The sequence below is a fragment of the Peromyscus eremicus genome, chromosome 5 (assembly GCF_949786415.1).
Source record: "Peromyscus eremicus chromosome 5, PerEre_H2_v1, whole genome shotgun sequence".
NCBI classification, from domain to species: domain Eukaryota; kingdom Metazoa; phylum Chordata; class Mammalia; order Rodentia; family Cricetidae; genus Peromyscus; species Peromyscus eremicus.
The window spans coordinates 96,018,532-96,045,877 of NC_081420.1; the positions used below are offsets into that span (position 1 = coordinate 96,018,532).

General features: G+C 45.9%; 1 protein-coding gene across 1 annotated transcript; it reads right to left on the reverse strand.

Annotated features, from left to right (window-relative positions):
• Positions 1 to 13,720: 13,720 nt before the first annotated feature.
• On the reverse strand, positions 13,721 to 26,205 carry Gabarapl2 (GABA type A receptor associated protein like 2). Its single transcript, XM_059263967.1, has 4 exons — positions 26,043 to 26,205; positions 25,689 to 25,744; positions 24,276 to 24,448; positions 13,721 to 14,322 (listed from the first exon to the last, which is right to left on the reverse strand). The coding sequence occupies exons 1-4, from the start codon at positions 26,074 to 26,076 to the stop codon at positions 14,232 to 14,234; spliced, it is 354 nt and encodes a 117-aa protein (XP_059119950.1). The 5' UTR covers positions 26,077 to 26,205; the 3' UTR covers positions 13,721 to 14,231.
• Positions 26,206 to 27,346: the final 1,141 nt, after the last annotated feature.

The window sequence follows — 27,346 nt, forward strand, 5'->3', positions numbered from 1 at the left end:
GCCCTGGCGGCCAGTGCGCTGCTGGAAAAGTGCAGGCCCTTTTGATTGCTTGTGTCCGTGGCGGCTGGAAAGCTCTCCCCACCCAGACCTTGACATTTTTGGCCTTAAGACAATGTTCCAAAGCTAAAGTTTCCAGTTTCTAAACACCGCTCTCTTTTGGCTAGTTTTCAATTACCGTTTGCCTTGTGTGTTGGTGAGAAAGCCAGAGGTGTTGGGAGCCCCACAGCTGCGCAAAGGTCAGTGCAGTGGGAACTGGCCTCAGACAAAAACAAAAGTGAGTGTGTGTGTGTGTGTGTGTTCCCCCTCATGGGTCCAAGCAAATCTTCCCATAGGAACTAAGCTGGTTAGCCGGGAATGGCTAGATCAGAAAGGCCTGGGATTCCTCATCTACAGCTACACCATCCTGAATGTGCCTGATCTCAGAGCCAGGGAGGCAGATACCTTGGAGAAAGTGTCCTTGTTTTCTGATTGGAAGAGTTTATTTTATACCTCATTCTGAGGAATCATAGTTGGCCTTGACTTCCTATACATGTGAATCTCTTTAATTGTAAAAACAAAAAAACTGGGCAGTAGTGGCACAAGCCTTTAATCCCAACAGATTAAAACTGAAGGCCAGATCTCTGAGTTGAAGGCCAGCCTAGTTCCAGAACACTGAGGGTTACACAGAGAAACCCTGTCTCAAAAAAACAAAACAAAGTCAAAAACTGAAACTAAAACTAATTGTGTCTGTAATCATAATCAGGCCAGCTGTTTCCCCGTAAAGCTGTCCAAGTAGATCTGAAACCATTTTTAGTGGTTCTGTAGCCCAAAAGAGAGAGGGAGTTAGTCAGAGGTACTTCAGCTGTACGTAAACCTTTGAATTCAATGTCAGAGGGTAGGACTCAGCACTTGTTAACATGTACAAGTTACTGGTTTCAATCTCCAACACTGGAGAAATACAAAAGTATAGCCTCAAAATAAATGGAAAGGAATATAAATCAGAGTGCCGTGCCCAGTGTGGTGACTTGAAGAGAAGAGACTTATCAGATCTCCAGAGGGTAGAAATCAAGCTGTTTTGTCCATTTGTTTGGTTGGTCACTTTTTTTTTTTTTTTTTTTTGGTTTTTCGAGACAGGGTTTCTCTGTGTAATTTGTGCCTTTCCTGGATCTCGTTCTGTAGAACAGGCTGGCCTCGAACTCACAGAGATCTGCCTGCCTCTGCCTCCCAAGTGCTGGGATTAAAGGCGTGCACCACCACGGCCCAGCTTTAGTCTAGGTTTTAACTAAGGTATTAAATACCTTAATAAAATGCAGGTCTACTGGAAGTTTATTAAGGTCTACAGTTATGTTCTGTGCACTTTTTAAAATGTGACTATACCTTGATTAGAATGTAAAAGGAAAAAGTCCTTATTAATTACTTGAGATGGCAGAATAAACTTGAGTATGGCCATTGAAGCAATTACATCTTAGTGCCACATCTGCCATCAACTCCAGTTGCGTGTAGGGAAGGTGTTTAACCTTTGACTTCTGACCTCTATTCTGTTCTACAAAATAAAGTCCCAACAATTAGGATGCTCGGCTTTTTTCAAGTGTAAGGTACGATTTCCCATTTTAAAAAATTGTGTGAATCGGGCAGTGGGGGCACACATCCTTAATCCCAGCACTCAGGAGGCAAAGGCAGGTGGATCTCTGTGAATTCGAGACCAGCCTGGTCTACAGAGTGAGTTCCAGAACAGGCGCCAAAGCTAAACAGAGAAACCCTGTCTCGGAAAAAAAAAAAATTGTGAGTATGTATGTGTTGCTAGGAGTCAAACTCAGCTCTTGCACATGCTAAGCAAGCACTCTCTCTACCTCTGAGCTATTCCCCCAGTCCCATTTAAAAACAAACAAACAAAAAAAAACTCAAGTGGGTGGAATGTGGTAGCACATACCTTTGATCTGGGCATGAGAAGCAGAGGTAAACAGATATCTGTGAGTTCAAAGCAAGCCTGGTCTACATAGTGAGTTCTAGTGTAGCCAGGGCTACATAGTGAGACCCTGTCTCAAAAACAAACAAAAAGCAAATTAAACCTCTAATTGGATATATAAAGCATGCGACATTTTCTTCAATCTATTGATGATGTGACATGCATATGGCCTGAGTTATATTAGTGACAGGGGACAGGCACTTGAGAGTTGAGTTATAGGGGAGAATTTCTGTTATTACTCTAACAACCTGGGCACTCTGAGTTTGAATTTGTTATTTTGCCCTTATCCAGAGGAGCCAGCAAGGGTTAAGAATCAATATTTTAAACCAAATCTGTTTGGCACTGCTTTTAGGTGACCAAGTGTGGCAGAGGCAGAAAACCCCTCCAAGTAGGAACCCAGATTGCCAAATGTTGTTCTCAAGTACATGTTTCCCGAAATTGGCCCCATTCCAAAGGGAAGAGCTCACAATGGAAACAGTGACAGCCATTTGCTCTGGCGGCCAAGAGAATGAAAAGCACATTGAAACCCAGCGTCTCCAAGGGAGAGGGCCGGTGGGCCCCTCAGCGGTGAAACCAACCTGACAATGGAGCGGGACCACAGAGCCCTTTCCCAGCATCTGTCTTCAGTTTAACAACAGGCCTTTATGTGAAACCCTCAGGGAATCCATGAGAAAGGACACTGAGCAACTCCACTTCACTACCAATAAATGCATGCTCAGTCTTGGTTCCCATTTGTGTTGAATTAGGTTTTGTTGAGAAAGAAAAGTGTTCTCGATGTCTCAGGACAGGACGCTGCTCCTTCCAGTATTTACACACAGGTTACACATTCCTCCTACACAAGCTTTCAACAGCTTTCTGGTTTTGGTTTTGGTTTTGCCTCTTATGAGCTATTTTGGCCTCTGGGGAATGAATGACCTTCCCACTGGTGTTTTCCCGCACTAGTAATGTTGTTCAACTAACTCAGTGCCACCAGGAATGCCCTCTTAGCACCTAGCAGAGTAACTGCTGCATTGAGAGACTGCCGGGCGGCGGAGGGTGAAAGGAGTGTGTGAGAGAATGAGAGAACAGACCAAACCTGCTGCAAAAGAGCTCTGCTAGGAACATTCCTATTACCTTCCAAAGTCTCCGTCAAAGTCCAGCTCTGCCTCGCTCTGTGTCTGCCTCCTCCCCAGTACTTACGTGGAAACCCTGAGTCCCAGTATGATGGTGTTAGCACATGACTGCAGCTTTGAGGGTGATCAGGCAGGGCCCTCGTGAATGGGATGGATCCTGTATAAAAGAAGCCCCAGAAAGCTAGGTGTGATGGCACCTGCCGTAAGACTAGCAGGCTTGGAGGTGGAGGCAGGAGGACCAGGAGTTCGAGGGCGGCCTGAGTTACATCAGACTCTGTTTCTATAAACTCAGTAACTTTAGAACCATCTATGAAGCAGGGTTGGACCTCACTAACTCTACCCAGATTCCAGCTATGAGGGATCAATCTGTTGTGTCGAAACCACCTGCCTTACCATAGTTTAGTATAACAACCAACCCAGATGAAGACAAAGGCTATAGCCAGGCAATGGTGGCACACACATTTGGTCCCAGCACTCAGGAAGCAGAGGCAGGTGGATCTCTGTGAGTTCAAGGCCAGCCTGGTCTACAGAGCGAGTTCCAGGACAGCCAGAGCTAAAGAGTGAAACCCTGTCTAGGAAAGGTGGAGAGAAAGCAAAACTCATATTAAACAACTGGAATGTACTCCATGTCCAAAGCAGAGCCATTTTGTCCCAGCTGACTATATGCTGGATCCTAAGACACCTATGTGCATCTCTGTGGAATGCATACACACAGGCCTTCTTACCATCTGACCGAGCAGCACAAGGGTGAATTTGACACTGGATCAGAGTTGATGTGGCCCAGGATGTACTGGCTTGTGGTCCTGGGAAGGTACTAAGTCACCCGCAGAGTCTCCGTGTCTTCCCCCACTAGCTTTGGGTCTGTGGGATGACATGGGATCGTACGCAGCACAGGTCTGAGGAGAGAGCTGTGCACTGCTCTGACGGGGACTGGCATGTGGGAACTTCCAGTCTGGGTCTGCCCTTCAGCCCAGAAGCAACTGTATCCAGCCTGCTGTCTAGGCTTGCAAACCTAAAAACTCACCCTGGGTGGAAGCCTACTGGACGAATCTGGATGTGGAGGCAGGTACACACCACGGGCTGGCAGGCACTGCTCAGCCCACAACTGCCTCCCTCCAGGACCGGGGAGGGGAAAGCTGCTGATCACAGAGGGCATGTCTCCTCCTACGTAACTCAGTGGCTTTGCCTCCAAGCCACCCACAGGGAGCTGTTTGTTTGGTTTTCTTGGCTGACTTCTTACTCCCTGAGAAATAAAGACATGACGGAGAATCAGCTGCACTTTGTAAATCTTTCCACAATTCAGTCCAATGGAGTCTTTTGAGACTAGGAGCATTTCTATTGGCTTCTTCCAAATGCTGCTGGATTGAAGTCCTCAGAAGGAAGGGAGGGGGAGAGGGAGAGAAGGATGTGAGGAGAGCTCTGCATCCTGAGGTCCGAGACTCTCTTCATGATGCTCCTTGACTCCACAGAGGCACAGCACAGTGGGGGGTGACTGTGATGGAAGCCAGCACCCAGCCTGAGAGAAGGCCACAGTCACCTTGGGAGTTCTGAGTTCAGGGAAGGGCTGAGGGTTGGCAAGTGGCACATACAGGAACATGAGGGGAGGCATTTGAGGTAGAGGGCATCACATGGAAGGGCAGAGATGAGGACAGAGCATGGCCAGACTGGCAGGGCCTAGGAGAGTTTGGGAGGACGCTGACCATGCATTTGGGTCACAGTGAGGAGGATGTCCCGCAAGGGAGAACGGTTTTATCCTGACAACTCAGCACTTTGGAGACTTGGGGAAAGGTCATAGGATAGAAATTATACCTAGGAAGCTCACTCTCCTCTGTAATAAAGATATAGGCTACAGGAGAGAGCTGATACCCAGGAGGTCATGATTTTTTGGGGGGCAGGGTATCGGGGACTTGGGGGGTCCAGCCCCTCGATAGTCCCCTCCTAGGGTCCGGGAAGAATCTACAACCAGCTGATAATTAATCTTTGATGAAGGAAATGAATCTATGTACACGAAACTCCTTAGTTCATACACTTTCTTATTCTGTGATAGTTCTCTCTCTACACAGCTTCTATTCTGCTCTCATGTCTAGCTCCTTTCTTGCCTGATTTCTCTCTATATTTATCTGCTGTCCCCTCTAGGTTCTATCTTAATTCCTTCATCTAGTTCTGTCCCTTCTAGGTTCTCATCCATCTAGTTCTTTCCCCTATCAGCTCCTCTCCCGTCTCCTTCTCTCTCATCTGGCTCTTCCTCATCTTGTTCTTCCCCATCTGGCTCTTCCACATCTTCCATCTTGTTTCTCTAGTACTCCCTTCTAGCCCTTCAATCTAGTTCTTCCCCATCTCAGTTTGTTCCTCTCAAGTTCTTACCCATCTAGTTCTTCCATTCTCTTTTCTCTTCTCTTTGTGCCCTGGAAGTCCCGGTATATAAAGGGAGGGTCCGAGCTAAATTGTGTAAAGCTATTACTTAATGTCCACCTCTCCTAGGCGGTGTCTTCTTGTGGAATTTACCGTAAGTCAGGAGACTTGCATGTGGGCTGCTATCATTGTTAGTCCTCGGAAGTTGGGGCCCACCTGGGTGGTGTCTTCTTGTGGAATTTACCGTAAGTCAGGAGACTTGCAGGTGGGCTGTTATCACTGTTAGTCCTAGGAAGTTGGGCTCCCACCTGGGTGGTGTTTCCTGTAGTCCTTGAAAGTGGCTAAGGGAGATATCTGATTCCAGAGAAAGCCTTTTCCCGAGGCTGTTCTCCAAATACCTGGAATGTGTATGTCCAGAGAGTGATCAGTTAGCCCTTCTTAGGGAAAAGTCAATTGGGAAAACTATGAAGGCACACATGATTTTCATAACAGAATACAGCTGATATATAACAAGCCAACTAACACCAAAAACTCCTTGAGATTTGGCTTCCTCTGGAGGAATTCTCCGATTCCTCCAGGTAGTGACTTTGCCATAACCAGCTGAGTTCTTATGATATATTCCTGCGGCCTGCAGCAGTAGGGTACAGCAGTAACTGGAAGACAACTGGTGAGGTGCAGACAGTGGTGTCTGGAGGGAACCGACAGGCTCATTGAGAAAGACTCCAGGTCAACACATCAGAGGTACTTGCACATGTTGATTACAGTAGTATTCACAGCAGCGGAATTATGGAACCAGTCTGTGTCCACTTTGTTTGGCCATTTAAACAAACAAACAAAATAACTCCAAAAAACCCAAGCCAGGCAGTGATGGCACACGCCTTTAATCCCAACACTCGGAAGTAGAGGCAGGAGGATCTCTGTGAGTTCTAGGCCAGCCTGGTCTACAGAGTGAGTTTCAGGACAGCCAGAGCTACACAGAGAAACCCTGTCTTGAGAAAAAACAAACAAACAAACAAACAAAACCACCCAAACAGTTAAATGGTTATGTCATTTGCTAAATGATGGGTGTAGCAGGACAGGGCCCATAGGGTCAAGGAACTTGGCTCAGACTAGTTGCCAAGGCATGCACATAACATACTTCCTTATGAGCCAACCTGGAGTCTGTCCGAGGGCCTAGCAACAGGTGCTGTCCGAGTTCCTGGTCACTGTCAGAGTTCCTGATCCTAAGGCCTCCCCCATTATTAAATAAATGGGTTTGTCGTTTGCCTTCAACTGACTCCCAGTGTCCGTGCCTTCTCACCCCCTCCCCCGAGGGAGCTGTTAGGATCCAGCAACAGGTGGGTACAACAGGAAATAATCATAATAAATTATTTTCTCTATAAGATCATATATACATGTGTGCAGAAGACAAAGTAGAAACAAAACTGTCTGAGAGAGCAGAGAATAAAGGGGGAGGGTGGCAGAGAATGGGGGAAGACACACTCCAAGCACTTTATATCCTTGAATAATAAAATGGCCTTATTTAACCCAATGAAATAAAAGATTTAAGTGTTGGAGTTTATAGCCCCAGCCCATAAAGTGCTTGCCACACAAGCATGAAGACCCGAGTTCAATCCCCAGAACCCACGTAAAAAAGCCGAGCGCGGTGACCCTAGGTGTGATGGTGCACACCAGTAAACTCGCAATGAGGAGGCAGACACAGGAGGGTGGTGGGCCCTCTGGCCAGCCAGCAAAGCCTAAACCAGGTGGATAGCACCTGAGAAACAACACCCAAAGTTGACCCCTCGCTTGCATAAGCACATGTACACACATCCACGTGTGCCCAGGATGCACACACACAAAATCAAAGCACACCAAGGCACAGTACCGAAGGTGATGCAGGTGACTAGCATTTCAGGCATGTACCATTACACCCAGCTCCTGTGCGGTCTGTTGTGAATACCATCATTTTCTCTTGTGTTCTACTTTGTACTACACCACACCATTGGGTGGTTTTGTTCTCCAGAGCCCAGACTGACCTCAAATCTGAACTCCTGTCTCAGTCTCTGACGTGTTAGAGTACAGTGCTGTTAATTGCTGTTAGTAAAGCTACTGTCACGTGTCTACTGAAACTGGTCTCTGGCTTCTTTTTCTGACATTCCTTGTTATTCTTGGCCTTTCCTGGGATTTTTATTGAAATGGTATTAATGACTCATGATCTGGAGATGGCACGCATCTTCACATACTCAGATGTGCACTGCTGTGTCCTTTAGTCTGTCTGCTTTGACTCCTTCAGTACTGTTTTCTGTTTCTCTCTGAAGGTCCTGGGAGTCAGTGTTAAATTTATCCCTAAATGCGTCTAGATTTCACTCCTGTTAGCAGCGCATTTCTCCTCTTCCGTCCTCCAGTTGGCTATAACTGGTACAGAAAAACATCGGCATTTGTAAGTGTGGGCTGGGGTTGGCTCTGTGCCTATGAAGCAAATGTGAGGCCCTGGGTTTGCTCCCAGCACCACACGTAACAGCCGCTTCCAGCAGCCATGCTCCATCCACTTCCTCCCAATTTTTATAGCTTCTCTTGATATTTAAGACATAAGAAAGCAGTTGTGGTCTGTGTACAATTAAGATTTGCTCTTCATTTCCATTTTATTCATGTTTATATGTATTGTATAAAATGAGGAATGTTTCCCAGACCCTCTGCACTGGCATTGATGGGCTGTGTTTTTCCAGCTTTTTGTATGGGCTGCTGAAGCAAGCTCTGCATCGGAGCTGAAGCCTTCCACTTTTCACCTTCCCTTTTGTTGTTATTGGGTCTCTCTCTCTCTCTCTCTCTCTCTCTCTCTCTCTCTCTCTCTCTCCTCTCTCTCTCTCTCTCTCAAAAAACTGTTCAAGCTGTCCTCAGCTTGTGGCAATCCTCCTGCCTCAGCCTCAGTGCTTGGTGTACTGGCATCAGTTTGATGACACAGGTTTTTGTTTCTTTTTTGTATCTTTTATTTGCTTTTAGTTTCACACGTGTATACAATGTCTCTTGATCGTATCCACCTCAACTCGTCCCTTCCCACTTTTCCTTTTTCTTTAAAAAAATTTGTGTATAAACATTTTGCCTACATGTATATATGTACACCTCATGGGTGCCTGGTACCTGAGACCAGATGTTTGATATCCTAGAGCTGGAGTTAGAGATGGCTCTGAGCCACCATGTAAGTGCTGGGAACCAAGCCCAGATCTTCTGTAAGAGCAGTAACTGTTCTTAAACACTGAGCCATCTTCCCAGCCTTCCCCACGGTACTGATTTTACTATCAGAATATTGAGTAGTAGTGACTGCAGTTTTTTTGTTTTGTTTTGTTTTTGTTTTTGTTTTTTTAATGTAGGGACTGAATTTAGAGTTTTATGCCTAGAGGCATTCTATGTCTGAATTGTAGCCCCAGATCTCCATTTTTAAAAATAATTTTGAGACCAAGTCTCACTCCATGGACACAGGCTGAATGTGTGACCCCCCCTACCCTAGCCTCCAAAGTAGCTGGAATTATTACAGGCCCAGATTTTTTTAAACTATTATTTTGTGTATATGGGTGTTCTGCCTATGTCTGAACACTGTCTACATCTATGTGCAGTGGCCAGATGGGGATTCGGAGCCTCTGGAACAGGAGTTACAGATAATTGTGAGCCACCATGTGGGTGCTGGGAACCAGACCCAGGTCCTCAGCAAGAGGACCCAGTCCTCTTAACTGCTGGGCCAACTCTCCTCCTCCTAAAGATTTTATTCTGATTTTTTATGTGTATGGAGGGGAAGGTTTGCGCACATGAGTACAAGTTCCTTTGGGTCTGCTGGGGCTAGTTACAGGCAGTTGTGAGCTGCCCTATGTGAGTACTAGGAACCAAACCTGGATCCTCCGCCAAGATCCGTATTTGCTCTCAACCACTGGGATACCTCTCCAACTCCAATGGTGGGTTTGGAAGCTGTGCTGTTTCAACACTTTAAGGACTGACTCATTTTTTACTTTTAATTATGTGTATATGTGTGTGCATGTAAGTGCAGATGGCTTCAGAGTCCAGAGGTGTGAGAAGCTGGAGTTAGGCAGTTGTGAGCTACCTAATGTGGGCTAGGAACCAAACTTGGGTCCTCTCTTAACCGCTGAGCCACCTTTCCAGCCCACTTAACAGACTCTACCATAGCACTGGCAGCCTCGTCTGTAAACTCAGGATGGGGTAATCCTTTATTCACATTGCGCCCCAGTGTCCAGCACAGTATAATCCTATACTGTCCACATGATTAAGCAGAAGTTCACTACTGCACAGGTGGGACTGCTTGGTAGTCTAAACAAGTCCTGGGTACACTGTAGTAGAAACAAGCATGACATGATTGACCGTGGTCAACCATATCACTCTTCGTAAATCTCATCTGGTGTCTCAGTTCTGTCAACTGTAGCAATATGGCTGTGAAAACTATACTATTCACCTTACAGGCCTTTTGGGAAAACTGTAGTAATGTGTGTAAATTATCTAGTATCCAACAGGTGTTCCATAAACGCTAGCCATGAACTACTTAACAAGATAGTCAGGGGAACTTGCCTAACGTGCAGCCCTGTGCTCCATCCCTAGCAAGTCACAAAACCAGGTGTGATGGTGTGTACTTGTAATCACAGAACTCAGGAGGTACAGGAAGATCAGAATTCAAGGTCATCCTTGGCTACTTAGTAAGTTGGAGACCAACCTGGGATATATGAAACTGCCTTTAAAAACCCACAGCCAGCTTCGATGACTTGCCTTGAGATTTTCTTGCTCTTCTCCTCAGGTGCATTTGTGGGTTTGTGGTTACAAGCAGAAATAGATCAAAACGCCTGGAAAGCTGCCTCATCTCCTTTCCATTTGTCCTGTCCTGTTCCAATGGAGACTCCCCATCCCTGCCTACCTGTCCCTGGCAGAGCTGTGTGTGGCCCAAGGTCGGAGTCCTTCGAGAGACTTGAGAAATGGTGTGTTACTCCAACTTGGCCTCAGTGATACTCCTCCTCAGCCTCCCAAGAAGCTGAGTGACAAGCTGTGCCTTCAACTAACTCTATCTCCCCCAAGGGAGGACCCCCTTCTCCCTCAGATAAGGTTCCTATATGTAGCTCTGGCTATCCTGGAAGTCAGGGATCTGCCCATCTCTACCTCCAGGATTATAAGTGTGTGCCACCACACCGAGTCCAAGGGGCTTTTGTTTGTAGTAGAAGTGTTTGTAGGGTTTGTCAAAAGTAACTTGTAGGTTTCCCCCAAATTTGGCCAAATAAAATGTATGTTTGTCTTTGCTGGTAGTTTCAGACTGGAAGCAAGCGGACACTGGCCCTGGATGAGCAATGGACAAGAAATAGCAAGCTTGTTACCTAGGAGACTTTTTTGTGGTCATGTAGTGGTATATACCTTTAATCCTAGCACTTTTATCTCAGGGAGGCAGAAACAGGCAGATCACTGAGTTCTGAGGTCAGTCTCGTCTACAGAGCAAGTTCCAGGACAGCCAGGGCTACCCAGAGAAACTGTCAAACAACAAACAACAAAAAGTGTTCTTCCCAGAGCTGCTAAGCTGGTGAAAGTATCTTTGCCATCACATGCAAAGAATCTGCCTGAGAACCCCCGAGCTAGGGATCGCTGGGGCCTCTGTCAGAGTCTGGCTACCTGGGCAAAGGCAACAGCCTGCTGTCTGATTCCAGGCTCTTTCCCTCCTGCTCCCTGTGTCTAGAACACTCTTCTCTCTAGTCCATTTAGTGGGTCTCAGTCTAAAGGCCATAGCCTGACACTGCACCAGGGGAGCTGAGGCAGGAAAACTGTGAGAGTAGGTAATCCCAGGCTTCTCACGGGCTCCAAAAACCAAACAAATAAATTGGTCCAGGTGGTTCATCCCTGTAATCTCAGCACTTAGGGAGTAGATGTAGGAGACAGAAGTTCAAAGTCATTATTGGCTACATAGTGAGTTTGAGGTCAGCCTGGTGTACAAAAGACAGTCTCAAGAAAACCCCCACAACAAACTTGATCAACCCATCAATAGATCAATAAAGGCCATTCCTCAAAAAGAAGAAAAAAGCCGGGCGGTGGTGGCACACGCCTTTAATCCCAGCACTAGGGAGGCAGAGCCAGGTGGATCTCTGTGAGTTCGAGGCCAGCCTGGGCTACCAAGTGAGTTCTAGGAAAGGCGCAAAGCTACACAGAGAAACCCTGTCTCAAAAAACAAAAATGGAAAAAAAAAAAAAAAAAAGAATCTGCCTGAGAATGAAATCAATACACAGGAAAACCAAGCGAGAATTGAGGTTTTAATGTTACCATGCAATGCCTACAGCCAGTGAACCTCCCTGTGCTATCTCAAACAAGAAAACGTCTTTCTGTTGCTTAGGCTTATCTCAGGTTAGTGCACATGACTACAAACAAGTCTCCTAGGTAACAAGCTTGCTATTTCCTGTCCATTGCTCATCCAGGGCCAGTGTCTACTTGCTTCGAGTCTGAAACTACCAGCAAAGACAAACATACATTTTATTTGGCCAAATTTGGGGGAAACCTACAAGTTACTTTTGACAAAAATGTTTCTTCCAATTCCAACTGAGAAACTCATCAATAGAGAGCTGTGTCAGCCTGCTTATATTCTGGTACAGGTAAACCACAATCTTGACAGTGTGGTGGGACATGCCTTTAGTCCCAACACTCAGAGGCAGGGGAGGCAAGTGGCTATTTGCTCCCAGGCCAGCCAGGGCTACAAAGTGAGACACTGAAACAACAGAAAGGAGGGGCTAGAGATGGCTCAGCAGCTAAGAGACTGCCTCCAGAGGACCAGGCTTAGTTCCCAGTGCCCACATGGCAGCTCACAACCACTGTAACTCCAATTCTCTCTGGCTACCACAGGCATACACATGGTACACAGACATACATCCAGGCAAAACACCTATACACATCAAATAGAATAAAATGTTAAAGTTGATGATTATCATTTTAATTACATGTCCTTACATCACTGGGTGATACTTTGTTTCCTTTTTTGTTTTTGTTTTCAAAACATAGGGTCTCACATGTAGCTCTGGCTGTCCTGGGAACTATGTAGACCAAGCTGATGAATCAGATTCACCTGCCTCCACCTCCGAAGTGCTGAGACTAAAGGCAAGCGCCATTGTGCTTGGCTGGTTTCCTTAGTCTGATGATATATAAGATTACAGCCACCAACCTAGTCAGTCCATCTGTGGAAGATTTAGATACAAAGCCATGTTCTCCAAGATGCATTTGTGTCCTGACATGCATACACATCTATGCTAATTTGTGAGAAAACTATGCACCTTAAAGAACACAGGTACAAACCTGGGCGGTAGTGGCACACACTTTCAACCCCAGCACTCTGGAGGCAGAGGCAGGCATTTCTCTGAGTTCCAGGACAGGCTCCAAAGCTACACAGAGAAACCCTGTCTCGAAAAACCAAAAAAATCCAGGCAGCGGTGGCGCATGCCTTTAATCCCAGCACTGGGGCGGGGGGGGGGGGGGGGGGGGGGGGGGGACGACGGGGACGGGGGGATGGGAGACGGGGACGGACGACACACACACAACCCAAAAAAAGAAAAACCAAAAAAGAGAGCACAGGTACAAGCCGGGTTTGGTGGCACACACCTTGATCCCAGCACTCAGGCACAGTAAGCTTCAGGACAATCAGAGATCCCGTCTCAAAACAGAAGAGCACAGTTACACATAAAGGATGGATGGATGTCTGTCAGGTTGATAACTATAAAGTGAAACCCTGTCTTAAACAAAACAAAAATGCAATGTATAAATATATGCTTTATTTTCTGTAAACAAAAATGTGTATACATGGTGCCAGAGAGATGGTTCTGTGGTTAAAAGCACTGGCTGCTCTTCTAGAGGACCCGGATTCAATTCCCAGCACCACATGGCAGCTCACAACTGTCTATAACTCCAGTTTCCAGGGGATCTGAAACTCTCATATAGACATACATGTAGGCAAAACACCAATAAATAATAAATCTTTTAAAAAATGTATATGCATATATTCATATTTAATTATGCTACTAAAATACTGAAAAGAAGCCTATACAAGTAAATTTCCCATAAGCAGCAGAGATCAGAAAACAGTGGTAGAAGCGAGACTTTGAAATGTATACCTTTTTACATAGTCTTGGTATCTGAATCTTGTAACTGTATTTATTAACCACTGAAAAAAATAATCCCTTTTTATGATAGCAGCCACCACTTCCCATCCTAGGCTATGCTGACATGGCCCACAAGACCTTCTCCAGGCCTGATAAACAGGAACCATTTCTCTGACTCATCCAAAAGAAGGTGAATAAAGGACATGGTCACACTGTAATGCCTTTATAAGAGTAAGTTTTATTGTTAATTATTTACCTTAATAGTCTCAGAAAGAAGAACAGATTAGCTCAGTCCAACATGATTTGCAGTTGGCAAAATCTAGTGAAGCAAGTGTGTTCTGATTGCTAAGGATTTAATTTGGGTGCTTTTAATACTTAGCTATCTAACACTTGGAACATAATCCAGAACAATGCATCGACCCCTCCTTTTCACTTTGTACCACACCTACCTCCCTTCATTATGGAAATATCTTCATTAAGTATGATTCCCAGAGGACGGGTTCCCTGGAGCATATAGCCATGAGGACAGTGCACAAAAGAAAACTGAAAATAAAACTCTGTATAATTTACTAATCTAAGGAAACAAAACCTTCCAATATATTAAGAAATAAATCCAGTTACAAATGCACTAGTAGGTCTATGTGAAGAGGCTCTGGTAGAGTAACTGAAAACAGCCAGTTATTTACAAGATACACAAGCAGGAACGGTGCACCGAGCAAGCACTGGCCCTCAGAAGCCAAAAGTGTTCTCTCCGCTGTAGGCCACATACAAGAATCCATCTTCATCTTTTTCCTTCTCGTAAAGCTGTCCCATAGTTAGGCTTGAAAGAGAAAAAAGAAAAAAATCATTGAGAATTGAGTCCAGGTATCAAGTAGAAAAATGAGGCTTAAGGATGAGCAGCTTTGTGGTCGATGGTTGGGAGGTAAAAATAACTCAGGTTACCTGCTGTGACCTACAATCTGTTCTACTGAAAGAACACAGAGCATGAAGAAAAGGAAGATGGGGCTGACAGGTGGTCAGGGGTACAGCCTTCACAGCAAGCACGAGGTCCTGGGTTCAATCTCCAGCACCACAAAAAATGGGGAGAGGATTACAACAAATCAGAAGCCAGGTACAGTGGCAGGCAGACGCCAAAAGTCCCTGCACACTCTCAAGCCTTTCAAGAAGCCAACTCCTTGCAAAGGCATCTGATGACTTAAATGACCAGAATGATGGGCAACATAAACAAAAGAAAGAGCGAAAGGACCATCCCCAGGAAAGACCCCTGTAAGCAAGAACGTGTTAGGATTCTCCTCTTCAGGGTATTTATTTGAATATTTATAAATTTAGACTCAGTATCAAAGGTACAGGTGGATACTTACTATGAACTCTCCCAGTCCACAATCTCTGAGACCCCAGAGATCTATACAGTATGATCAAAGAGACTCTTGTGTACAATGCCCAAAGTTCCCACTGTATCTGGGATCTAAAGAAACCTTCCCTAGGCCAGGGATGTACTTCAGTGGTAGAGTGCTTGCCCAGCAGGGGTGAAGCCCTGAGTTGTATCCTCACTATTGCTAAAGAATAAAACGCAATAAAAGATTGCTCAAGCTTCCAAAGAGCCTCCAAAAATAAGATTCCTTAAGCTAAACATGTGGGTGGAAAATCAGCTTTCCCTATGCTGTGAAACAGACTGCAGTGGAGAACTAATCCAGTTCTCTGCCAGGAAACTGAGTTGTCTCAATGAGAGTAGTAACACCTACTGCAACCTCATGCAAACTCTGGCCACGTGACCATACTCATGCCATAAGACCACAAGTGCTGGGTCAACCAGAACCAGCAGTAAGATGCTGATCCAAGAACAAGCCCTGGTCACAACAGTTGTCTAGATATGGACATAGCAGGGGTGTAGCTCAGCTGGTAGAGTGCTTACATAGCATACCCACAGCATGGGTTCAACCTCCCACACTGCATAAAGCCTAGGTATGGTGGCTCAAACCTGGAATCCCAGTACTGAGGACGGGACGATCAGAAGTTCGAGGTCACCTTTAGCTACATATCAAATTCTAGGCCAGCCTGGCTACATCATACCCTGTCTCAAAAACAAATATATAGCCAACCAAGGACCAATGGGGAAAATGAGGGTTCCAGAACCTCAGCTTTGTGAAGCAATGATTCCTCCCCGGCTTTGCTGCTGGTGCTCCTGTGTCTGACTGAGACCAATATGTGACATTTACAGGGGGAGTTTTTGCTTTCCTATTTCACTTCCCACCCCATTTGCATGTTTCCTGTGGATGGCTGTGTGGGTAGATTATTAATTAAGTAATAATGTGAGGGATGAGTATGCATACGAAAAAGCCTCATCTTCTACAATCACAAAAACTCCCCATGTGAGGCTCTCAATGTGGAATATGTGAAAAAACTCTAGATTGGCTGGAGAGATGGCTCAGCAATTAAGAGCACCTGTTGCTCTTCCGGAGGACCCAGGTTCTGTTCCCAGTACACACAAGGCATCTCACAACCATCCATAACTCCAGTTCCAGGGGGTCTGACACCCCTTTCTGACTTCTCTGGGCAGTAGACACACACATGGTGCATACATATATATACATGTGGATAAAACTCATGCGTATAAATAAATCTAAAAAAAACAAACAAAAAGAAAACAAGCCAACTTCTCTGAACAGCACTGCTTAATCAAATCCCTGTTAAGGAAGAATATCCTTTATGGCTGCTTCGAAAACAGATCACTATCTCTATTCAGCAACTGCAATGTGCCATCAGAACTGGATGTGCTAAGTGTAAAAACACAAGATTTCAGAAATAAAACATCAAGTTTGGTTACATGTTGAAATGACAAATTTTTCCATTTCCTAAGTTAAATAAATGGTTAATTTCACCTGTTTTGTTTTTCTCTGTGTAGCTTTGGAGCCTATCCTGGAACTCGCTCTGTAGACTAGGCTAGCCTGACTGAACTCACAGAGATCCTTCCTTCATCTGCCTCCCAAGTGCTAGGATTAAAGGCATGCTGATTTTTTGATACAAGGTCTCTCTATGTAGTCTTAATTGTTCTGAAACTCCACGTGTAGACCAGGCTGGCCTTGAACTCAGAGGTCCTCCTGAGTGTTGGGGATTAAAGGTTTCACCACCACACCTAGCAATTTCACCTGTTTTTAACTTGTTGGGTGTTAAGGAGCTACTAGAATTTTTAAAACCCACAAGAGGTTTCATGCCATTTCCACTGACAAGTCAGGTGTAGAAGGAAGCTGGTTCATGAGAATAACTGTGTTGATTTTCAACCTGGGCTGCCTTCAGGACTCTAGAGAGCTTTACAAGCATCTCCATGAATGAAATGAAATCAGATCTCTTGTGGTGGGACCAAGGCATTTTTAAAAATTAGCATACAAAGTAACAGGTCTCCTTGAGGCATTCTCATACATGAATTTCTGGTTGATTTGACCCACCCTCTCCCTGGGTTCCATCCCACTGCACCCTTCTGCCCCATATTACCTCACTACTTGCTTCCCTCAAAGCTTATCTCATGACTGTATCTATTTCATGCCCCCTCTCTAGTTTTCATAGGTGTATTTTTCTTTTTTGGGGCAGGGCGGGGTTCAAGACAGGGTTTCTCTTTGTAACCTTGGCTGTCCTGGAACTTGCTCTGTAGACCAGGCTGGGCTCAAACTCACAGAAATCCACCATAGGCTCCAAAGCTACACAGAGAAACCCTGTGTCGAAAAAACACAATAAACAAACAGAAAATAAAATGCTGAAGATGAGTCTATGTGTGGCCATATTCAGGGCAAAGGCACCCATCCTTTGTAGGGTGTAGAATTTTCATCTGATTAGGAAGTCAAAACTGAGTGAAAAGCCAGCAGGTAGCAGAAGAACTCAAATATATAGCTGCTCCTCCCAAAATTCTTACACTGCTGGCTGGGAATGGCCAGAGAAACGGCCCCTTTCTGAGACTTCTCAGAGAGAAGCTAACAGGAAAACATTACAATAGTGCACAAGCCTCCCTACGTGCTCCAGTGTCAGGGTGCTCCAATATCTCCCCACGGTCCTTACCAAATGGGTTTAATGGCAATCGCCTACAGTGTTCAACTCAGCACTTCCCTGGTTCCACCTATGAAGTTCTACTCTTTCCCAGTGGGTCACAAGTACTAATGCAGCAATTCCAAACCCCGCTGCTGAATTACAAATACCCAAAGGGCTTCATGACCCACCCCAGGGTCTACCTCAGACTCCACAAGCTGCCCACAGTGAACCATGAGCAGCACTGGAACAGCTGTTGTCTGGGCCAAGAGTGGCCTGAGACTCAGTCCTGACCTCTAACAGGGCAGAGGTCATGATCATGTGGCTTGTGTTCCTTTTTGTGTTTGGGTTCCACTGTTTCTCTTTGCTTTTTTAAAATTTACTTTTATTTTACATACATGTGTTTGGCCTGCATGTATATCTGTGCATGTGAGTGCCTGATGACTACAGAGGACAGAAGGCAAGGGGCCCCCCTGGAACCAAAGTTCCAAACAGTATGAGCTGCTGGATGGATGCTGCAAACCAATTCTCAGTCCTCTGCAACAACAGCTGCTCTTCAGCACTGAGCCATCTCTCCAGCCCCTCAGCTCCACGGTCTTTTAAGTGCATCAGTTTGTTTAACAGTGCCCAAGCAGCTATAGAGGTCGACAGTAAAAATCTTATCTACCCTAATGCTCTAAGCTCTATTCTAAGTACTGTACATACTGTAACGTTTTATCCTCACAACAACCTGAAGTCAGCACTATCACAACCATAATTCAAAGGAATAAAAACTAATACATAGACAAATAATTTATCCACAAAACTAGAAAACATTCTTATCACCAACCTGTACTGTCTCCAAGTGAACACACAGGTAGGCTTGTCGCAATGACCCAGCATTAGCTCTTTGTACCTTTGGCAAGGACCTTCCTCAGAACAGCGTTTCTCAAACACACACTAACAAATGTCCCATTCAAAGTTTACTCAAATGAAGCACAGGCAGGCAAAACGGACCCTGTACAGGAGACTTTGCAGCAGAGGCAGCATCTGTCAGGTGACGACGACATGTTCTATACACCTCAGGGTGGATGAGCTTCCCTCTCAGAACAAGGCCTGAGCACCCGCACTGAGAAGGTACTGTCAGAATGGTCAGGAGTCCTAAAGCAGAGGCAGCCCTAACATACCTGATAGGCAGGCTGCCCAAGCCTGCAGATAGTTAGAGCAAGTCAGTCAGACCACAATTCCACGGCTTCCTACCTAAGCTACTGCAAGGTGTCTGTAGAGACCCAAAGCCTTTAAGTACACTGCATTCTAGTGCTATAGTATCCGGTACTACATGAAGGCATCTGGAAAGAATTCTGCTCTGGGTGCAGGGGATACTTGTTTCTACCTTCAAAACTCTTGGTTCTGATTAGTAAAGAAATGGAAAATGCCAATGTCAAATGCAAACCATGGAGTCGATCTAAGGAGAGATGGAATTCTGAGTGCTGAGTAAAAGGAATCACAGTTATTCCCTAGAGGCTGCTCCCATGCCTCCATTTGGGGTCACAAAGATCCAGGCAGCCATTTCTCCTGTGGAGGAACTGACCAACAGTAAAGTCAAGTCCTAGGAAGAACCAGGCCCAGGATTACCCATGGCAACCAAAGGCAAACATTCGCTTTCTGCTTCTCAACAGCCCTGTGGAGGGGGAGGCTGACCTAGGACTCAGGTGGGGGCCCAACCCCAGTGGAATTGCCTTGACTCCCAACCACAGGCAGGGCATGGAGGAATGAGTCATAAATGGGCTGGAGTAATGAACACCTGGCCAGCCATCTGTTGTACAGCTCATGTGCTTCCCTGTCTCTCAGCAAGGCAGGACAGTGGGGTGAGGCAGGAGTCAATGACCACCACCGAGGAACCTGCAAGGCATTGGTTGTCCAGGGCAAACCTAATGGACCCAAACCAAAACACACAGAGCTGACTCTTCCTTCCTATCCCATGTTACTCTTCACAAATCTGCCATTCCTAAAACACATCTTTTCTTAAAAACAAAAACAAAAACAAAACAAACAAACAAAAACCAGGACTCAGTTCTCTCCTTCCACCATGTGGTTTGAAAGATCAAACTCAGACCATCAAGCTTGGTGGCAAGCACCTTACCTGCTGAGCTATCTTCACCGACCAATAGCCATTTCTGAAGAAGTATTTACCCAGAAATGATGAAAATTTGTAAGTTTAAGCATACTTCTGAACAAAAGATGGACCCTAAAATCATCATCCTTTAAGACTTCTTTCAGACCAAGAAGCCACCAACCAAACACCATATTCAGCAGCACTGGTTTCTCCAGGCCAAACTGTCAACATGTTGAAGATATTTATTCAATAATATATTTCTATTTCTTTTGTTTGTGTTATTTTTCAAGACAGGGTTTCTCTGTGTAGCCCTGGATGTCCTGGAACTCAGAAATCTCCCTGCCTCTGACTCACGAGTGCTGGGATTAAAGGTGTATGCCACCACTGCCCAGCCACATTCCTGTTTCTATTTTTTTGTTGTGGTTTAGTTTTGTTTTTGAGACAGAGCCTCACTATGTAGACCAGGCTGGCTTTGAACAAATATCTGCCTGCCTGTCTCTGGTGCTGGGACTAAAGGTGTGCACCACAACACCCAGCTTTCTGTTTCTATTTTAAACAGGGAACTAACATTCTTGTGTGCTTTAAACAAAGAACAAAGATTATTAACGGACTTGGGTTCCCCTCCATTACAATGACTGGGAAACTTTTATCCCAATGTCTTTTTCAGTTCTGTCTGCATCAAGGGATAGTTCCTCTTCTGTGCAGAGCCAGATTCTTGAGGCAAGCACCTAGGCAGAGAACTCAACTTTCTAATGCGACAAGAAAAAGGCAGTATGGTGGCTTTGAATCCCAGCACTCAGGAGGCAGAGGCAGGTACATCTCTGAGTTCAAAGCCAGCCTAGGCTACATGGTGAGTTCTAGGACAGCAAGAGCTATGTGGAGAAAGCCTGTCTCAAACAAACATAAAACCCAGGAAAGAAAAAGAAAAGGAAGCTGAGATCCAGATCCCACCACCTTTTCTTTTCTTTTTTTTTTTTTTGAAGAAAGGGGAACCTATAACTGTATTTAGTACTAACTATGCCACTCTCCATGCTTATCACCTGTGTTCAGCTTGACACATAGCCCGTGTACTGTTGAACCTGGCAACACTGCCAGTTAAGGAACAGGGAGAGCCTGGATTCCCCGTCTCCCTATGTTCATTTCCCCAGCCACTCTGCAAGCACTGGATGCAGGTTAAAGGAGGCTCCAGGTCTCCCGAGGACCCTGGAAAAAGCTGACAAGAGGCTGCTCAACAGACTTTGAGGAGACGTGAAGCTGTCACCACCAGCTTTAGGAAAGAGACTCTTGTGGTGTTCTGGGCTATGACAGGTGTTTACATTTGTATGGGTCTGATGGTGTCATATACCTCTTTGTTTATAAACAAATTTGGGTTTTGGTTTTCATTTTTGTTGGAGACAGGGTCTCACTGTATTCTCTCGGAAGGCCTCCTCTTGCCAACAGCTAGAATTAAAAGTGTGTATCATCCCAAACCCGGCTAACAAATATGTTTTTGGGTTTTTTGTTTAGTCTTATGTCGAGACAGGGTTTCTCTGTGTAACAGCCCTGGTTGTCCTAGAACTGGCCCTAGAGACCAGGCTGGCCTTGAATTCACAAGGATCGGCCTGTATCTGCCTTGATGGGGTCTTTTTTTTTTTTTTTTTTTCCTTTGGGTGCTGAGAATTGAACCTAGGTCCTCTCCAGCCCCAAGATGGGGTCTTTCTATATAGCCCTGGCTAACCTGGAATTCACTATGTAGACCAGGCTGTCCTTGAACTCAGATCTACCTTTGTATGCCACCACTGCCCGTCAACAAATACCTTTTTAATAAAACTCCCAAAGGAGTTTGAATACAGATTGGCCTGCATCAAGCAGGGAAAGAAGTCATTAACTGGGACCTTTATTGCTAAGAGCCTGGGTGTTCTCTTCATCCTCTAGAGTCAGAATTTGATTTCTGGGGTTCTGGTCACTCAGTCCTAGAATCCTAACTTTGGTCAAATATAATCTGCTTTAGGATAGAGTCTTACCAGACTAGAAAGGCAAATGGGAAAAATGACAGCCTGTTGGTTTTTCTAGAAAGTACTGGGAGAGAAAAATGGCTCTGAAGCAGCCTCTGCTGCCCTGAGAACCACTTTTCACTTCCAACTCAATTTATAGTTCAGGGACAACAGGGAGGAAATGGGTGATGAGACCTATAAGCTGTTTCCAGTCACTAGATTCTGTGGCGCATCAGAGAAATCTCAATGTCTTCAGACATTAAGTCCCAGGGACTGAGGATGTGGCTAGTAGAGCACTTGCCCAGCAAGACAAGGCCCTGAACAGGATCACCACCACCGACGACTATACTCAGCATTAAGGAAAATCAACCCAGTGCCACTGATCCTACTTCCTCCCAGGAAGCCACTATCTCCAAGAAGGAGAAAACAGAATCAAGGTGATGTACAGGTTTTAAAAGCTATAAAGGAAGATTTACCTCCTCCTTTACTTGAAGGAGAGCCAAAAGTGACCCCACGATGGATGCCTGGCCTTCCTCCCTTGGTAAAGTACATACCCAACAACATACTCCCCAAAAGCCTGTGAAGAGAGGCTAGGTAAGGGGGTCTGGACCCAAGGATGATAAGATCACCAGAGCTATAGGTATTAAAAGACCAGTAGCACCCAGTGGGCAGTCCCTGGCCTTTCTCCTATCTCCTCAGGCAACTACTGGCTTTAGAGAAGCTTCCAGTATTCTCCTGTACTGCCACTCTACCAGACACCAGAAATAGGTAGTAGAGATTTGCAAAGAAATCAGACCAAGAGAATATAGCCAGAGCTTTTCACCTTCAATAGAAATAAAGTCTAAAATTCAGCTTAAGCCTCTTCTGGAACTTTCTTTTTGAAACAAGGTCTTTGTATAACTGCAGGCTATCCTTGAATTTTGAAATCCTGCCTCAGGCTCCTAAGAGCTAGGATTATAGGTATGTGCAACTACGCAGGGCATCTTTTGTAGTTTTCAGTGAATTATATTTTGACAAACTAGGCTAGTTCCCAGAACTTTGAAAGCTTAAACCGTTAGAAATATTACTTCTGAGGTAGTGTGAAATCTAGTGTGGGTCACTAAAATCAGATGTGACAGGAAACTCACACTGAGGGAACACATGAAGGCCAAAATCTGGCTAGGGTTTTTAAATGCCCAATCAATAACGGAAAGGAGTAACCAAATTTCAACTAGCTAGTCTATTTTCCTCTCTCCACGGGGGACTAAAGCCAGGCTGTGAGCTATATCAAGAGGGAAACTGTAATGGCCCCTGCCTAAATTCCGGTCCCAATTTATATTACAAAGATCACTTCTAAAGCTAGGCATGGTGGCACATGCTTTTAATCCTAGGACTTGGGAGGCAGAGGCAAGCAGATCTCCCTGAGTTTGAGGCCAGCCTGGTCTATAATTCGAGAGTTCCAGGACAGCCAGGACTACACAGAAAAACGCTGTCTGGAAATACAAGAACAACAACAACCAAAAAGAAGAAGAAAGAAAGAAACAAAGATTGCTCCTAGGCAACATAAGAGTCAGTTTTCCTGGCCGTCAAAGCAGGTGGTTCCAAGGGAGGTACCCTATAGATGTCACTGCTCCTGACTGGACATAGTCGCTTTATTAGACTTGTGGAGCTGGGAGATACCGACTTCCAGAAGAAGAAAGAGCTATGTTTAGAGTTAACTGAGCAGAATGATGAGCTAAAGATGAGCCTCTTCGGGACCTGATAGAGAGAAATGGGACCAATTTACATGAGTCATTAGGTGAAAACCTCACTGCAGGCCTCAGTTCTACTATGGTTTAAGCCCAAGAAAGTTCTGAATGGTTTTAAAGAATTTCTGAGAGTCATTTATTTAGGGTATGGGGTGTGCATGTGTATGTGGAGGCCAGAGGCCGGGAGGCTACAAGGGGTACATTTTTAAGTCCGGATCTGGTGGCGAGGAGGTGACTCGGTACACACTGCCTGCTGTGTGAGCATGAAGACCTGAGTTTAGATCAGGCAGCTCCAAGTTCAGTGAGACCCTGTCTCAAAATAGATGTTGGAGATGTAAGGTAAAAGCACTGGCCACTCGAGCCTTACAACTGTCCTCAGTGCCAATGGTGGAAGGGGAGAATCAACTCCAAAAGTTGTTCTCTAACCTCCACATGGACCTGCATGCACACACACACAATTTTTAAAAGTGAACAAAAAAATAAGCATTAGTCTAAAAAAGTAAATAGGGTAAAGAGGTAATTGAGGAAGACACCCAGTGCCGACCTCTGGCTTATACACACACTGTTCCATTCTCTTAACAGAGTACATACATAATTGTGCCACTATGGTTTTTTTCCCTGAAGCTACTGATATACAAATTAAAAGAGTTTCAATTGGAGCCAGGCATGGTGGCACACGCCTTTAATCCCAAGGAGGCAGATATAGGTAACTCCTGAGTTTGAAACCAATGTGGTCTAGAAAGTGAGTTCAGAACAGCCAAAGCTACACAGAGAAACTGTGTCTCAAAAAAAAAACAAAAACAAAAACAAAAAAAACCAACCAAACAAACAAAAAAAACAAATTGGAAAAAAAAAAAAGGAACTGCAGTCAGAACTCTTAAGCTTTTATACTTCCTAAGGTTTGGGTTTTACAAGCAGCAAATGAATTTCTAAGCCAGAGGCACATCTAGTAAACACCTCTCACCTGGACTGTGGGACTGTCTTGTCCACAAACAGGAAGATGGCCTTCTCAGAAGGAAGCTGGATCCTTTTCCTGATGATCCACATGAACTGGGCCACAGTGATGTCAGAGGGAACCAAGTACTTCCTTTTGTCAATGTCAACAATCTGAGAGCCTGAGACTTTTTCCACAATCACCTGGAAAAGTCAAGATACGTCAGCAGGGGAGGTTGTTCTTCAGCAAAGAGCAGCACTTGCCTGGCATGCACCGAGGCCTGTACTTGATTCCCAGCACTGTAAACAGATGAGAGTGGAAGGAAGGGGAGGGACATGGAGCACAGTGCACGTAAGCACAAAGCTCTGTCCTCACAGTCTGATGAGCACAGCGTGGGCAAGGAAATGCATGGGAGACTGCACAGCATGAGTAATACTCCTATGTCTTAATAAGCCACACTCTGGAGGTCCAGAACTGATAAAAATTTGTTATCTTAGTCAATTACATCTCTCATCTCTGATCTCAGCATCTGTAAGAGAAACACAGCTACAAAACTTTCTACCTTTCCAACTAAGAGATCTGCCTGCTTCTGCCTCCTGAGTGCTGGGATTAAAGGTGAACACCACCACCACCACCCGGTTTCTAACATTTTATCTAAGCAGATGAAAGATTATCTGGCCAGAGTTTCATCTGTAGTCTGTTAATCCAGGATCCCAGAACAGATCCACACCACTAGAGAATTAAAATCCCAAGCAAGAGTGGAAAGAAGAAAAGATGAGTTAATGGCAATGCTCTACAATCCCAGCCACCCAAGAATCAAGGTGTTCATTTGGCCTGTTGCTTCTCTAAACAGGTTAACATTTGTCCTCCTACTTCTCTCCTCAAAGGAACTGTTTACAAGCGAAGAGCTCCAGCAATAAGACTTTATGTCCTTCAAAAATCAATAAGGATAGCAGAAACCATCTCCCCAACTACAGCAGAAACATAGCATCATTTGCTTAAAGACAAAACGGTGGCATTTCAGATTTATTGGTAAAGCAAGGATGACAGAATCAGGGTGAAGAGAAACTACAAGTTAGAGGCTCAAAGTTAAAGACGAATGTCCTGTGACTGTGGTACTATATCAAAGACCAAGGGACAGTCTCCCTCCACCACCGTTCCCCAAAGTGGAAGTGACCTGTTGCCCTGTCCTAGAACACGGTTCCTTACATAATTGGCGAGGGAGCCTAGAGGCTGCAAGCAGCTTGCTGCCCTAGATTGGAAGATTCAGCACTGATGCCCCTGAACAGCACCACCCTCTCGCGCCCCAACCTTGGGCCGGCCCCAGCCCAAACCCGTCTGGTCTCCGGCTACACTTTGGGACCTTATCAACTGTTGCATGGCCTAGCGATCCAAGACTCTAAGGGTGACAGAGGGGTGAGGAGACGGGGAGTCCACACTCACCGGAACCCGGTCGGGGTACTTCGCTCTGATCTTCGCGGATTCCACGCATCTGTGTTCTGGGAGAGAAGTACACCGAGCTGACTGTCGCGTCTGCCCGCAAGTCGTCCCCTGGTTCCCGGAACCCCATCTTCCTGTCCGCCCTTCGCCACCCGCAACCAGCGCGCATACGCCCCGAGTCCTCGCCCCCGGGTCCCTGGCCGCGGCCCCCGTCACCGACTTCCAGCAAGGTCCGCGGGGGGGCCACACGGGTCCGCAGGAGGCGCCCCGGCTGGCGGGGCCTGGGCGACCCAGCGGCCCCGGCGCGAGTGGGGGAGGGGCCGCGGCTCGGGGCCCGGTCGGGCCGACCGCGCTTACCCAGCGAGTGGTCCTCCTTAAACATCCACTTCATGGCGGCGGGAGGCGACGGAGGCGGCTCTCTGAGCCGCGGACTTCGGAGAAGCGACCACAACAACAACGGAGGCGGCGGCAGCAGCGGCGACGACTACTCGGCAGGCGGGACTTCCGGCTGCCGGAGCCTAGCAACTACCCGGGGCGGGGCTTCCGGCGCGCCCGGACTGTGTACCAGGGGCATGAACTTACGTGAGGGGGCGGGGCTTAGGAGGACACCCCCTAGGGGCTCTCCGGTGAATGGTGGCTGACGTAGGTGGCTGAGGAGTCTGGAATGGGGTGCGTGACAGGCAGGTTACGGCTCATAGCTTAGAACGCTTATAAAGGACTCCGGTAGGAGAAGTCTGGGACTTTGGAGACATATGAGTATTAGTGTTTGGCCTGGTGACAAGGCGGGAGCTCGGTATCGAGGCACGGAGTGGCAGTGAGTACTTGGTGACCGCCTAGAGTTCTAGTCTAAGAGTTTTCTCACCTAAACTTTGATTTTAAACAAATGTCATTTCCCTTTACTCACGACTACATATTTAAACATTCATAAACATTTATGAACAAGTATCACAGATATGCATTGAGTCAACGGAATATCCCCGATCACAGAGATCCATGCATCAGAAACTGTCAGAGGCTAAGTGTGACTGTCAGGCACGGAGTATTCCCCCGAGAGCTGGTCATGAGACAGCCAAGGCGACGGAGCCAGCAGTGGGTGTGGCTCAGCCATCAGCACGAGTCGCTGGTGTCACCTGCCTAGGCATAAGTCTCGAGGTTCACCCACAGGCGAGTCGTAGCCCAGTCATCGGAGCAGCCCTCTCTGGGTCACCATCTGTTTATGCATTGGTGAACATGTAACACGAATATGCAGTTAATTGGGCATCTGACCACGTGCTTGTGTTCCTGCGGCATCTGTCAAGACTGTGTCTGAACGTTGTCATCCATCATTTCCTACAGCCGAAATTCCTGACATGCTGTGGCTATAGCTTCATTCTGAAAGTATTGTTGTTATTTTAAATTGGCGGGGGTGGGGGTGGGGTGGGGTGAGACAGCTCAACAGGTAAAGGAGCTTGCTGCCAAGCCTGAAAACCTGAGTTCAATACCCAGAACCGAAGTGGTGGAAGAAGAGAAGTTACTTACAAAGGTTATCCTCTGGCCTCAATGCATGCACTGTGGCATGCCTCTGTACACATACACACCCAGATGCACAAAAAAGTAATGTAAATATAAACAAAAATGTAATTTAAAAATTTTAAAGACTATGTGTCTGAGCAACTAGGTGT

What these genes read in the sequence shown, in the direction of transcription:
- Gabarapl2 (XM_059263967.1), bottom strand. Translation starts at nt 26,076, where the DNA reads ATGAAGTGGATGTTTAAGGAGGACCACTCGCTGG. An exon ending in TAAGGAGGACCACTCGCTGG is followed by an intron (nt 25,745 to 26,042) that starts GTAAGCGCGGTC and finishes CTTCTCTCCCAG; the next exon opens with AACACAGATGCGTGGAATCC. An exon ending in AAGACAGTCCCACAGTCCAG is followed by an intron (nt 14,323 to 24,275) that starts GTGAGAGGTGTT and finishes TTCTCTTTCAAG; the next exon opens with CCTAACTATGGGACAGCTTT.